A 12,989-nucleotide genomic window follows, 5' to 3' on the forward strand; every position below is an offset into this window, starting at 1 on the left:
GGGAATGATTGAGGGATGAAAAATTATCGTGACGAGAAATGGCCGATACGACATAATCGCGAAAAATAAATTCGTATATATATATATATATATATATATATATATATATATATATATATATATATGTGTATATAAATATATTTTATCTACTAATATATTTCTTGTTTCACATTTGAATAATATATGTACGATGTACGTGCGTTCCTGCAATCACGAAAGCATATCCTGCATCAGATAATAAATTTAAATATGGTTCGATAGGTAGATCTCGAAATAAAAATAGCTAAAAATTTAAAGAGTGTCTAGAGCACCGATTCAGACACAAGTTTTAACGTTATTTCACGCTTATTATTACAAAGATGGTTAAAAATTCAGTAATGTTCATTAATTGCAAATATAAACGCGGCGTGCGGCGTGATAAAAATTTGCTGACTGAGTCTTTAAAATTTCATTTTCCAACAAATATAATAGACTTTATCGGGACTCGGTTGTCTCGGGTAGATTCAATTAAGATTAATTACCGAACGATCTAATGTTACCGCGTGTTGCCAGTAATTTCGTCGGGATAATTAGCTATTTGGCCCATGTTATCGTGCCGTCAACTGCCATCGCGGGCGAAATGTGAAAACCAATTTGCAATCAATCGGCGAAATTTCGATGAACAATTTCCGCACCGTTGTCTACACCGATAACAGAATGTGCCGACCATTTGAATTTTAATATACGACACGGTTCATACTCACGGATGAAAATTAAGCGGAAAAAATATTTCCCGATCTGGCTGAAGTTTAAGCTTCGCGAAGTTAATTTATTAATATTAGGTGTTTTATATTCAAGAAGCGAAACAATTCGTTTCATAAATTTACGGTGCTTCCTACTGTTGCTATAATTTTGTTTAACGCGTATCCACCGCGAAAAACCGGATGATTAATGCGCCGTCCGCTATTCGCGGGAGGGACAGCTGTTCTCTTCGTTCTGTGGAAGTCGGGTAAGGCACAGAGAGACTTACCAGGTTTAGCAAGTAAACATTCGTCACGGTGCGCATCCGCTTGTTCCTCGCTAGGGTGATGAGCACCAAAGAATTCCCAACGATGGATAGGAAAAAGATCGTGCCGTATAGCGGGATAATAAGATTCTCCAGGAGGCTGTCCTGGCCCGTCGATTGCGGGATGACGGGCAGAGTGACGTTGGCAATTCCGGAAGTGACGGTGGAGAACCGGGCAGGGCCGCTGACGAACGTAGAGTCATCGTCGGCCTCGAAATACTCGGCTAGTACCGCGCTGTCGGACAGGTTTCGTCCCTGAATCGACATTTTCCCGTCGCGCTCGTGCCCTTCGATCCCTTGCTCCTTTCCCCGTCGACTCGCGCCCCCGTGTCGCGACGTAACAAATGTTACATCGCTCCGAGATGTCACTTTATCGAGCTGTTATCACACAGCTCTCCCCCAACCCACGAATGTTTTGCGCCGCTGTTTGCCACACGTTTCTACATTTAGATTCGAAACCGTGCTACGACGGAGTCAACAACATCCCTTCGCCACGTTCGAAGGGCCGAGTTTGTGCCGGTTTTTCTTTCTTTTCGCGATTTCGACACAGTTTTCCCCACGAGCGACTTAATTCCTTTCTCTCGTTGAAAAATTTTTTTGCGATTATTAATGAGCTTTGATTCGCAGTTTTTAATAACGTTACGGCGCGGCTCGCAGCTTGAAGTAAAATATTGATAGGACTGTTTCTATTTTAATTCGCGGTAATTGCAGATGAATTAGTTAGAATTTTATTTCAATTAGTCTCGTGAAACTTGCTCCCCGATGAATATCTGCGAACAGAATAAAATATATAAATTATTTAACGTCAGGCAATAATTCTGCGAACAACACAGTATAACTAAATAGACGGAGCATACGTATATGTTCGCGTTTTATTATGTAATCCCTTAAGTATTTTTAATCCAATTAATATGCATTTTATAATATATAAATATTAGATAAGTGTACACTATATATTAATATATATTATTAAAATCCCCCATAGTTTATTCATATTTCGTCAACTCTCTAATCTGACATCTGCTTTTAAAGCTTCTAAAATAATGTTTCCCACTAAAATTTGAAATCACTGGAGGAACGTTAATTCATTATCACAAATAATTTATTAATAATCGTAGGTATTCAAGTTTTTAATTTTTCTTTTAAAAAATAAATGTGACAGATAAAAGAATTGCAATTTTTAAGCTGACTGATTAACTGCGCCTTGATGTTTCGTCATGAGCGTATGAACACGTTAATTTCATTTTTCTAAATTATCGAAATAATTTATTACGCACGTACGCTTGCCTTGAATTATTTGATATTGACGTGTACTTAACATATTGCGGAATTTTACTTCTCTCTCATTCTCTCTATGCATTATTCAAATATATCACGTGATGTACTGTTAGAAAGCTGTGTATTATTATATTGGACACTCCTCCATCTGTGCTAATCACGACTCCCATTATTCATGTGTCTCACGTAGTATTAGCAAAGCGCAAAATGAACGTACAAACATGCATATACAAGACTCGCTTGAATTGTATTAATTTCACTTTAAGTTATTATTTGCGTGACTTTAACACTGCAGATGAGTTGCCTCAACAACTTCTAGCTTTCCGCGTAAAATGCAAAACATATTAAATACATAACAGCTGCGTGTTTTAGATTTAACGTAATTACGAATTTTTATCCACACTTTTTTTTTCTTTTCTGGCAGCTTGAACTGCGCTCTATCAATAAAAAAAAAGTTCTGCGTTATCTGGTCTCTGAGCTCTTTACGCTGTTGTTTTCTTTCGCGTCCGCGATCCCGGTTTCTTTCCCCGTGGAACATAAGAAATATAGTGCTTATCGAGGGTAACTCTTTTTCTCTCACTTTCGTAATTTTCCACCGTATTACTGGTAGTGCCAGTCGATGAAGCACATTCGTCGAGGGAAGAAAATCATTACGATCATGACATGCATGCTTTATTATACTAACAACGTGAACTCGTGACTTGTATTTCGGAAAACGTAAAGCTCTCGATATCGCAAGATTTTTCAATAGTACACACGGCGAAATCAGAAGATGAAAATAGAAATAATAATAAAAAGAAAATGGAATCGCGTTCACAATGTTTGATAAATTTTTATCTGAAAGGAATTATTTCTTGAAATTATTACATTAACTGTAATCGCTTTTAATAGTAATTTTTAATAATTAGTTACGATATTATTATCACTATGTTAACAGTTTAAGAGTTTAAGGGATGGCAAATATAATGTGCGTTAAAAAAGATTTTTCAAGTCACGATTAACATAGTGAGGAATAATTGAGTCAAAAAGAATTTCCAAGCAGTATTTAATTTTGCAGGCTGGCGAAATTTGTATCGTTCCTAAAGTCAAATTTTTATTTGAATCTAAAATTTATTTGATCGCTATTTTCATGCGAGGAGTTTTTATTCATCGAAATAAATTTTCTAAGCATCTCGCGCGTTTAAATCTAGGCGTGTTAAATATCCGTAGTGCATAATTTCTATTGGAATAATCAAATTCTTCGCGTTAAAAATGCACTTTTCGCAAATAACATTAAAAATTTTATCTCAAAAAAAAAAAAGGAATTAATGCCACGCGTAAATTGCTGTTAAAATATACAATCAAACGATCAGATTATTCTTGGCGCTTGAGCAAATATGAATTTTATAACGGCAACGGTTTGGAAGCGCTCGAAAGTAATGTATGAGCTCGGGAGTTGTGAAAAAATATGCTCGAGCTCGAGTTCGCGACGTTGTTTTTTGTTGAGATAGGACGCCGAGCTCAGCGAGCGCACGAAAAAAAGAAACACGTAAACAGACAAGCACGGCGTTCGACTATTTCGTGCGAGAGAAGGACGACAATCGGTGCGATCGGAGCCTATCGTCTGTCTCACTTTTTTACGCGGTTGTTCCCTTCCCTCTAAGGCCCGAAATCTCTAGCGGCCAGTCTAGTTGAGGAGACACGGGCGCTCGGACGTGTCGGTAATCGCTCCGCAATCACGCGTATTTTTGACCGCGGATAGGAAAGTATCGCGCGCGAATAAGTGTCGACGTCGTCGACTCGGGTGCGTACGATCATATTCCGCACGCTTGAGCCATTCCGCTGTTCGTTCTGTGCCTCGTTTCGGCCGCCGAAAAAATGCTTCGAGGTTACGCCGTGGGTGAAGTGCACGAAGCGCTCGACGTGCAATACTCCGCGTCGGGTATTTCCGCGGACGGCTTCCATCAAAATTTTATTCGGCAAGTTTCGGCGACTGTTGCTATGGTGTTAGATCTGCACCTCGCCTGTCTTTTTCGTCGCTGTTCTCTTTTTTTCTCGCGGCTCTCTTTTTTCCTCGCGTCCGAGACTCTCGTTCCGTATCAAGCAGCTGATTTCAGTGGAACTTTAGTAAGACAAAGTACGCGGGGGACGTTTCGCATCGCGGCCTGTATCGTTCGCTGCTTGACTCGAATTCTCGGCACCGTTTGTTCCGTCAACGCGACTTAATCGAAGAATGAGAAGTGATTCTTGAACCTCGCGTTGAGCGTAGTCAGTTTCTCGTCGAGATTGAGGACGACTCGAGTGAAGACTCGTCGCGACTAAAATATCGGGAGTAGAACATTCGTGCAACAGCTGGTCGTTCGTCGCGTTCCTTAATTTCAATCGCAAAAAAATCGCCGCGATGATCCACTGTCGTTATTTCGGTCGTTCGTCTCTCGAGAAATAGTGTTAGTGATAGTGATCGCTACAACACATTAGGATAATTCGGAATACTGCCACTGAAAGAAGGAAGGAAGGACGGAAGGAAATCTAGCCTGACCGGCAGATACAAATTTAAGACCAAGAACACGCCGTCAGCCGTAGATCACTCAAATGTAATTATAAAAAAATTATTATAATTATACAATATCCGAATATAATGACGCGTGCGAATGGGGGGATCTCTTGAATAATAACGCGCGTTTTTTCTAATATACACATATAAAATATTATCCACATATATCTGGAAAATTGAAAATATTTTCTATAAAAAAAACGTGTTCTATACAACAGCTTAAAAATCACGTATTATTATTTTTATTCTGTTAATGAAATTAATCGTTTACTTTACGGTATAAATTCTACCACGCGTATAATTCATTTATGTATTACGAAAATAATTCATATGTTTCTACAGAGCGAAAATCTGAAATCAAATACTTCATGCTGCATCGGTTTAATAAGAATGTTTGCATATTAATTAACTATCTACTGACTAAAACCGCTTGTGTTTTTTCCCAACGATACAACATCGTTACGACATTGTTACGTACAAAGTTTAATTTCTATAACATAGTCTACCGTTGAATAATTTAATTACAAAATATAAAGTACTTTGCGGAGAAGGTGCTCATTAAAAATTACACATTTTAATTAAAAATATACATTTTATTGACTGGATCTGTTATTGTACATAATTCTACTGCGGAAAAAAAAAATGAAAAAAAAGATAATGCTCGGTATTACGTAGGGAACGTCGTTTTTAATTTATTGCACGTATATTTTTGATTGCCTGCAAAAACCAATTAGGTGAATATTTAATCCTTCGTCTTCGGCCATCCTCCGGAATAGGAATAACCGCGTAATAGGAAGCTCGGGAAAAACATTTACATGCAAGAGTTACTTTACAAGTTACAAAATGAGCAGCCTGTAGTTTCGTCGTGAATAGCTGATTAAAATTCCGGACGCGAAGAGGTCCGATACGATTTTCGCCGTATGTTCTACCGCGGTTTCACTTACGAATCGCAGTACTGCAATCGCACGACGTGCCGGGGATGTCTGATTTATCATTCCTGGTTATCGCCACTGTCGAGTATCAATCATATCCGGCGCAATCGATACGGAAATCACGGGCAATGCGCGATGTTACGCTGGCGCGCGCCAAATTTCCAAATCGCCGTAAAAAAAGCGAAATAAAACGCGTACGTAAAGCGAGCGAAGTGCACAATGCTGGAAGCACGTCCGAGACGTTTGACCCAATTTTTTTTCTTTTTTTTTCTCCCCTTCTGTTTTTTCTCCTTTTTTTCGAAAATTTTGACGCGATTATTACGTACAAAGTAATACTTGCACGATAGGCTCGCGAGATGTGGTAACAAATGGATCGTCGCGTGACGATAAAATCGCAGATGGAATTCGCCCGAGATTCGCGGACTTTTTTCAGCAACCCAATTTACAATGCCTATCACGGCGATCGCATGGGTCCTTTCAGTGATTTATGAGTTTCTTTTTTGCTCGCGCATTTTCTCGTAATTGCATCTGTAATATAAATTTCAAATAAAACGAACCAACACATTGTTTAATATAGACCGTTGTTCAATAAGCGCGTTGCACGCTATTTTACAACTGCGCAAACATTTCATAAAAGTCTCTTTATTCGTTCCGCATATAATGGCAAATACCCAAGGGAATAATAATGTCGTGCAGAAAATTCGAGCCCGGACTTCGCGAATTAATTAATGCCCCCGGTCTTCTTATTTATTTACAAGTCATTCGCCGGTAAACAGCGTTCCGTCCGGAGATTAAAAAAAAAAAATTGTCTTTGTAATACGCGCAATAAGGAAGAGTGCCAACGAAAATTTTTCCGCAATCAGCTGACTTGTCGCGCGATCGATTTTAACATTCGAATTATTCCGCGACGCGACGGCGGCGTTAATTAGGAACAACAACAGCGCGGGGATGACAATGGATATTTTGCCGGACTGATAAATTTTCGCCTTGAACGGCTGGGTCCCGGGGTTAACCAACGAGATGCTGAAAAGGCCTTTCGCGTAGCTGGCGCGCGCTAAAGCGTTAACACACCCGGTGCTCGAGACAGTTTCCACAATTGCGCGTACCGGGAGCGTATGACGTTCTCCGTTTTCCATTTATACACTTCAGCACCTACCCCGTGAAAATGGCAAAACGAAAACGAATGTCTGAGCCGTTGGAACAGCGCGGAGTCGAAATTAACGTGTACGCTTTACTAATTTTGCCGCGCTCGGAGATGGGTACCGTTTTGTCGGCGAAAATGCGCCGTGGCCGCGCGAAAATGGATGCCGGGTTTATCACGAAAGCGAGAGTGCCTCCAATTAGATTTGCAACCTGACGCGGCGGAGTTGTGCGGTGTCTGTTCTTTTAACAGGCCGTCGCTGGTTCTTTTTCCCGTGGTGATAGCAGAGCAGCCGAATTGTTAAGTCGACGTTAATCTTGCCGCGGAATCCGCGACTGAAAGGGTCGTCCACTGCAAAAAAAAAAAAAAAAAAAAAAAAAAGTTAAACGCTTGCTTGGTAAATGAAAGCATTTTATAACACTTCCATTTATCATCCCTTCCGGTGGTATCACTTTCGGAAGTTTTCAAATGTTCACGGGGATGCTGGGTATTCGGAAAATTTTAATGAACCCTTTCGAGGGCGTCGGGGCGATAGAGAAATTCGTCGCGGACGCGCACAGCACGTGTGGAGGAAAACTTTTCGCCGCGAGGACACGGTCCAAGACGAGGGCGGCCGGTCGGGGGACGTAAACAATGTAGGACGTCAGTTTATTAATGCAGCGTTGCGATAAATGTTCGAAGGCACTTCCTGCCATTTGTATGCGCGCCTCACTCCGCCGGCTTTAGACGGGTCGGGTCAAGCCGAGCCGCAAGTGAAACGTTACGTGCGCTACGTACCACGCGATCATCACAAAATCATGACGGGGCCGCGATGCACGAACGGAGACGGAAAGATGCATAAAATGTTTTATTACAGTTTTTTTTTCTCCCCCTGCCGTTAATCTCCAGCGAATTGATATCCTATGTACTTGTCGAGAGTAAAAGCTCGTGTCTGCAGTATCGTTCTCTTTCCCGGCGTGTAAACCTTTTTCTCTTATTCCGACTCTACTCTGACATTTCGCGAGGTTGCGAGATTAATGCAGCCTTGTATAGATTTATATTTAGATATTTTCGGGAATGTATTCTAAATGCCCCGATTAAAGTTTAGAATTTTTGTAACGCGGTAGAAATATTTAATTTTCTTTTTATTATCAATTCTTTTTTTTATGCAGATTAGTATGATTATATTATGATCTCGTGAATGGCGAAAGTCACGGTTTTATTATTATTTACGTATACTTTCAGTATCAATCACTGTGATTATATCGCGCGCCGTTTATCCGAATAAATTTGAAATTTGCGGTGGCATTTGGAATGCTGCGAAATAGCCCGATTGTGCTCGCGAGCTTCTGTTGTTCTCACATACGATACCGGTATTAAGCTCGAGCGAGCTTGATCATCTATAAATACGAATTATTTTATTACGTTTAGATTGTTATTACAGTTAAATAATATTGCTGCCCAATTAACTTTCCGTCATGCGTGCGTTACAGGAATCGCGCCAAAGCTGCGAAACAGTCAAACGGTTGAACAAAGTTCGTATCTGACATTTAAAATAAACGCAGCGACACGGTAAAATATTCTATTAATTTTTCACAAAGATTAAAAGGTCAAAATATATATTTCTCCGATTTTACGTAACTTATTTTTATTTTATTTTTTGTAAAATTCTTTTCTTGATCTCTGAATACAATGATAAAAATCTTATACAATTTTTAATTATATGGTTAAAAATATAAGGCTGAGCTTGCACAGATTTTACGCAAGCATTCAACGCGTTTAGCGAGTGACGTTGCAGCAAAATTTAGTAACCAAATGTGCAGAATTGAAACTATTATTGCGTGTATTCATCACATGTATCAGCCGCAAGGCTAATTTCTTCCGTTCAAACACAATTATTTCTCGGCTGTGTTGATCAGCATTCGAACGTGGTCCCAGCAGAGCGCCCGGCAAATATTATTACTTCTATACGAGGATACATTTCCACACTAATTTAGCAAGTAACTATGGTTTAATTGGCCATGGTATCGAAGGTATCGAAGGCCGTGCTTGCACCGAGTATTGATTAATTATTAAATAATGACAGATTAAAAAAATCCTTTATTGTAAAATTCTTAACGTCGGCAGCCTAATTACCAACGATCTCGGCAATTATACACTGATATTTTTGTCTTAATCTATCACTGACCGGAATCGCCGTTAATTACAGTTTAGAATTTTAGTAATTAACTTTTTACACAATTAGTGCATACTGCGTTGTTCTTTTATTTTATTCTTTTTTTTTTTTTTTCTTCTGTTCAAGTAGCTTGATGAAGTCATAAATTATATTAAATACTAAAACTCACGGACAGATTGTACACGCGACAATTGATAAGCCTCTATCGATCCTGACGCATCAATCAGTTCTTAATACCTCTTCCAATCTAATTTCCCTATCTCGTCGAGGCACTCTAGTTAACTTACACCACAGAATTTATTTCGAGAAATGGCAGTAATATAATAATTATTCGATACATTAATCATTCGCGATGACTCAATTTGGTCTCTCCTTTTTTCTCGGATTTTTTTTCTTTCTTTTTTTTTCCTCCCTTTTTTTTGACTTTTTTATTACGTGACGAAGGCCTGTTCCATATAAAGCAGCATGATATAAAAGCGTACGCATACAATTTATCACATATGTGGCGTGCTTCATACGATTCACATTGTACGCCACAATTTATACTAAGTACCTCCGCGGTCAAGACATTTTTGTACTACGCTCGTGCGCTTTGTGATGCAGCTCGCCAATTTTGTCGTTATGAAATGACAGTCTTTTCGAGGTGAAATCTCGTTTTCCGCGCACGGTAGCGGTAATGATTAACTTACATTTTGTTAAAACCACCATGCGCGAAAACTATTATACGTAGATTACATTTCTATAGCGTAACACGGATATCTGAAATTAATAACCATGAAAAGCTGCACAATGCATCCCAACACATATCAGCACATCTCTGTGTAATGACGGGTGAATAGATGAATATGCGATATTTATTAACATAGTAAAGATCCAATGATTCAAGTAATAAAAGACCAACCGCAGACGATGTACAAGAGCCTCGATAAAATATATATTTTTTTAACTATTCCTTTGACACGGTTTTTAATTAAAGATATTAATAGCTCAAAAATCTGGCTGAATAAATTTTACGAGTCACATAATGGTAATTTTTTAAATGCTCTTTGATAATAATTCGCAATTTAACTGCATGATTTTTTTTTTACGCGTAAAAATTCCTTGCTCGAAACATTAAACGTGCATGACTAAATTGTTATGATTTTCGCACTCACCGATATTTACGATGCTAAATATCGACGTAGGTAAAACGTTCGTATCGCCGTAAAATCGTGCTCACTTCGCTATCCAAACATGTACAACAAGCAGAGTCCCACTCGTGGATATTTCAGTCTCTACGGGTTTCCGCCACTGATCACTGACAAAAATAAACACAATCGCGGGTCTATCTCAGCTTTAATATTTTACACCGCAAAAGGATTTAAGTTAATTTACCGGAAATGCGGGATAGCGCGATTATTTTAATCGGGTTTTAAACGATCTGCCGTCTCACGTGCCCACAAAACAAACGTAGGCGAAAGGTTCATAAGTTTTAACCGCGCGGTGTTATAGCCTTTGCGATAAGCCACTTGTGTGTGCGCAAAGGAAAAAGGGACGAGTTTAAGAGTTGTTCGAATGGTGCTCGCCTTTCAGAATAGTCGACTCGCGGTTACTCAGTAGAACTTCTCTATCATTTTCAGCTTCGCGCAGCATTACAATGACAGGTATATCGCATCAGCCGTAAGAAAGCTGAAAGAGTTTAGCCCGCGCGTCTGTCGATCGTTAAAACTTGTTTTAAGTTTCGCTCGATTAATTGCGAAGTAGTGGCGGTTCTCCCCGTCGATTAACTCTTTACTTTCTGCCCGTTCGCTCTCGCCCGAAATGCTATCGAGTTTAATACAATCGTTCAAACTTTATGCAACTGCTCGAGGAATGACAAATTTCAGAATCGCAGAATTCGATGATTAATAATTTATGTTGCTTGTATACTTAATTTATTTTATTTTATTTTCTTTGTTCTTTCTTTCACCTCCAAGATCCGAGTACGGTTTAGAACGAAGCGGAATTTCGCATCGCGCATATAAATGCATTTTACATAAATGTCAATCTGCATTACTGTGTTTCTTCTTCATTTCTCGTTACACTTTTTTAATTTAATTTTGTTTTTTTTGTTTTTTTTTGTAATGTTACTTGAGATAATACTTATTCCCTGTTATATAATAGAATTTGTGTGCGATCACGTAATGATAAAAACTGAATAAGTTAAGTTATATTTTGATATTACCTTTGTGTAATTATTTTGGCGATAAATTATGACGAGATCGTTGAAGCGTTTTTATAACTTAATATATTATATCTTTTTATTATGAATTAGGTTAAATCACTTATCAAGGAGGCAATTATTAGTTTTTATTTCACATTTTGCGAATAACATTAAATTTTTATTTAATTATCAAATTTACGTAGCTTAGGTATACTATTGATGTATTTTGAAAAGGAACACCATCAAAGTTAATATTTTTGTTAGTACAGGAATAATTACTTTTCTATCTGTTTTCTATCTGCGTCTTCAATTTCAATAGACATTTAATATCTTTTTCAGCACGGCTTTATAATTATTAAGCTGACATATATCACGATCGAAAGCTTAATTTTCAACGGCGAATAATTTATTATTAACCACACAGTTTAAAAATAAAAATTTGGCGAAGAGGGGACAATTATATTTTTATCACTAACAATTTTTATATACATATACATATTGCATATACATTCAGCTTCCAATCTGTTTACGGAGACAGATGAAAAATTGTGTTTTAGAATTCGCGCACGGTAACGAATTGTTATTCACCGACGTTAAAATTAATAGTTAAAGTCGCGAACGTGGGAAACGTTTTACTTTATTTAGTTTTTTTTTTTTTTTTTTCTTAATTGATATCACAAAAATTCGATTTTCCTATACGAGGCCGACGTTTCTCTCGCGTCCGGCGAGAGCAAGTAGTGACGGTCGACGGCGGTACCGGCGTCGGCGACGCGTACGCGACGGATCTGCGCCGCTGACTGAAACCAGGCCGGCTCCGGACTAGTCCGGGATACCGCACACACCTCGCCGACTCCGTGGCCGCCCGTGAACGAGCCGTGTGTCTTCGTGTACCTCGCGCCACCCTTGTGTACGCATCAATCCTTACGCAATATCGCAGTATAAATATACCACCGTGCAATCGACCCCGTCGTCGTCACTTCGAAAGGGGAAATATCACTGGTTATGCACGCGTTCTTCCGCGTCCCTTTGCCCGTGCTATAATAATTTTAGATTTCTAAATCTGAAATTAAACCATTACGATGGTGAAAATGCTCAATTTAATTTTATATTATATATTCGGTTAAAAATATATCGTGAAATTATAGTCGAGGCTTTATATCTTTCTCGGTATAATCCAATACGGTATAGCAACCTGCTTGATTCCTTCAAATCTTGCGTTCTTTAACGCCGTGTTCTCTAGTCGCTTCTGACGTCCACCCCCGTCTTGGCAAAACACGTCTTTAGGTCAGCCCTGTTTAATGTACACCTTTACAACTTACCACGCTTATATCCTAATGCTATGGGCGTGCACAAATATATGCATGCATCTTATAGATTGAGCAAACTTATTACTAATTCTAGGAGTAACTATCGCAAATATTTGAATAGAACGAAAAGGGGGGGAAGGGAATGTAGGAGTAGCCGCCATTTTGCACTCGACCGCTTTGCACACGCATTTATTTCTAATTACTCCCGAAAAAGTAATTCTTTTGAAATTTTTCAAGAGCATCGCGGTAATTAAGCGAAAAGGTCGAAACCTTTCGCGCATATATTCGCTGAAATAAATAACGTCCGGCTAACGTGTTCAGCTGCGAGTCCATAAGTCAACTTTTAAACGTGAAAACAAAGCGGTTGTGTAAAGCCAAATTTTTATTTTAATTCTCCGACGGAAAATATACTTTGC

General features: G+C 38.8%; 1 protein-coding gene across 2 annotated transcripts in view; it reads right to left on the minus strand.

Annotated features, from left to right (window-relative positions):
* Positions 1-12,083, minus strand: part of LOC139103069 (cholecystokinin receptor type A) — a 36,186-nt gene extending 24,103 nt beyond the window's left edge. Inside the window, exons 1-3 of one of the 2 annotated variants that reach the window (XM_070657409.1) lie at positions 11,288-12,083; positions 10,239-10,381; positions 1,010-1,815 (exon numbers count right to left, since the gene is read on the minus strand). In XM_070657409.1, coding sequence (XP_070513510.1) covers positions 1,010-1,312 — 303 coding nt within the window. In that variant the 5' untranslated portion in view covers positions 1,313-1,815; positions 10,239-10,381; positions 11,288-12,083. The other variant, XM_070657410.1, reaches the window with a different exon arrangement.
* Between the last annotated feature and the right edge of the window lie 906 nt (positions 12,084-12,989).

Source organism: Cardiocondyla obscurior, linkage group LG06, assembly GCF_019399895.1.
Source record: "Cardiocondyla obscurior isolate alpha-2009 linkage group LG06, Cobs3.1, whole genome shotgun sequence".
Taxonomy (NCBI): domain Eukaryota; kingdom Metazoa; phylum Arthropoda; class Insecta; order Hymenoptera; family Formicidae; genus Cardiocondyla; species Cardiocondyla obscurior.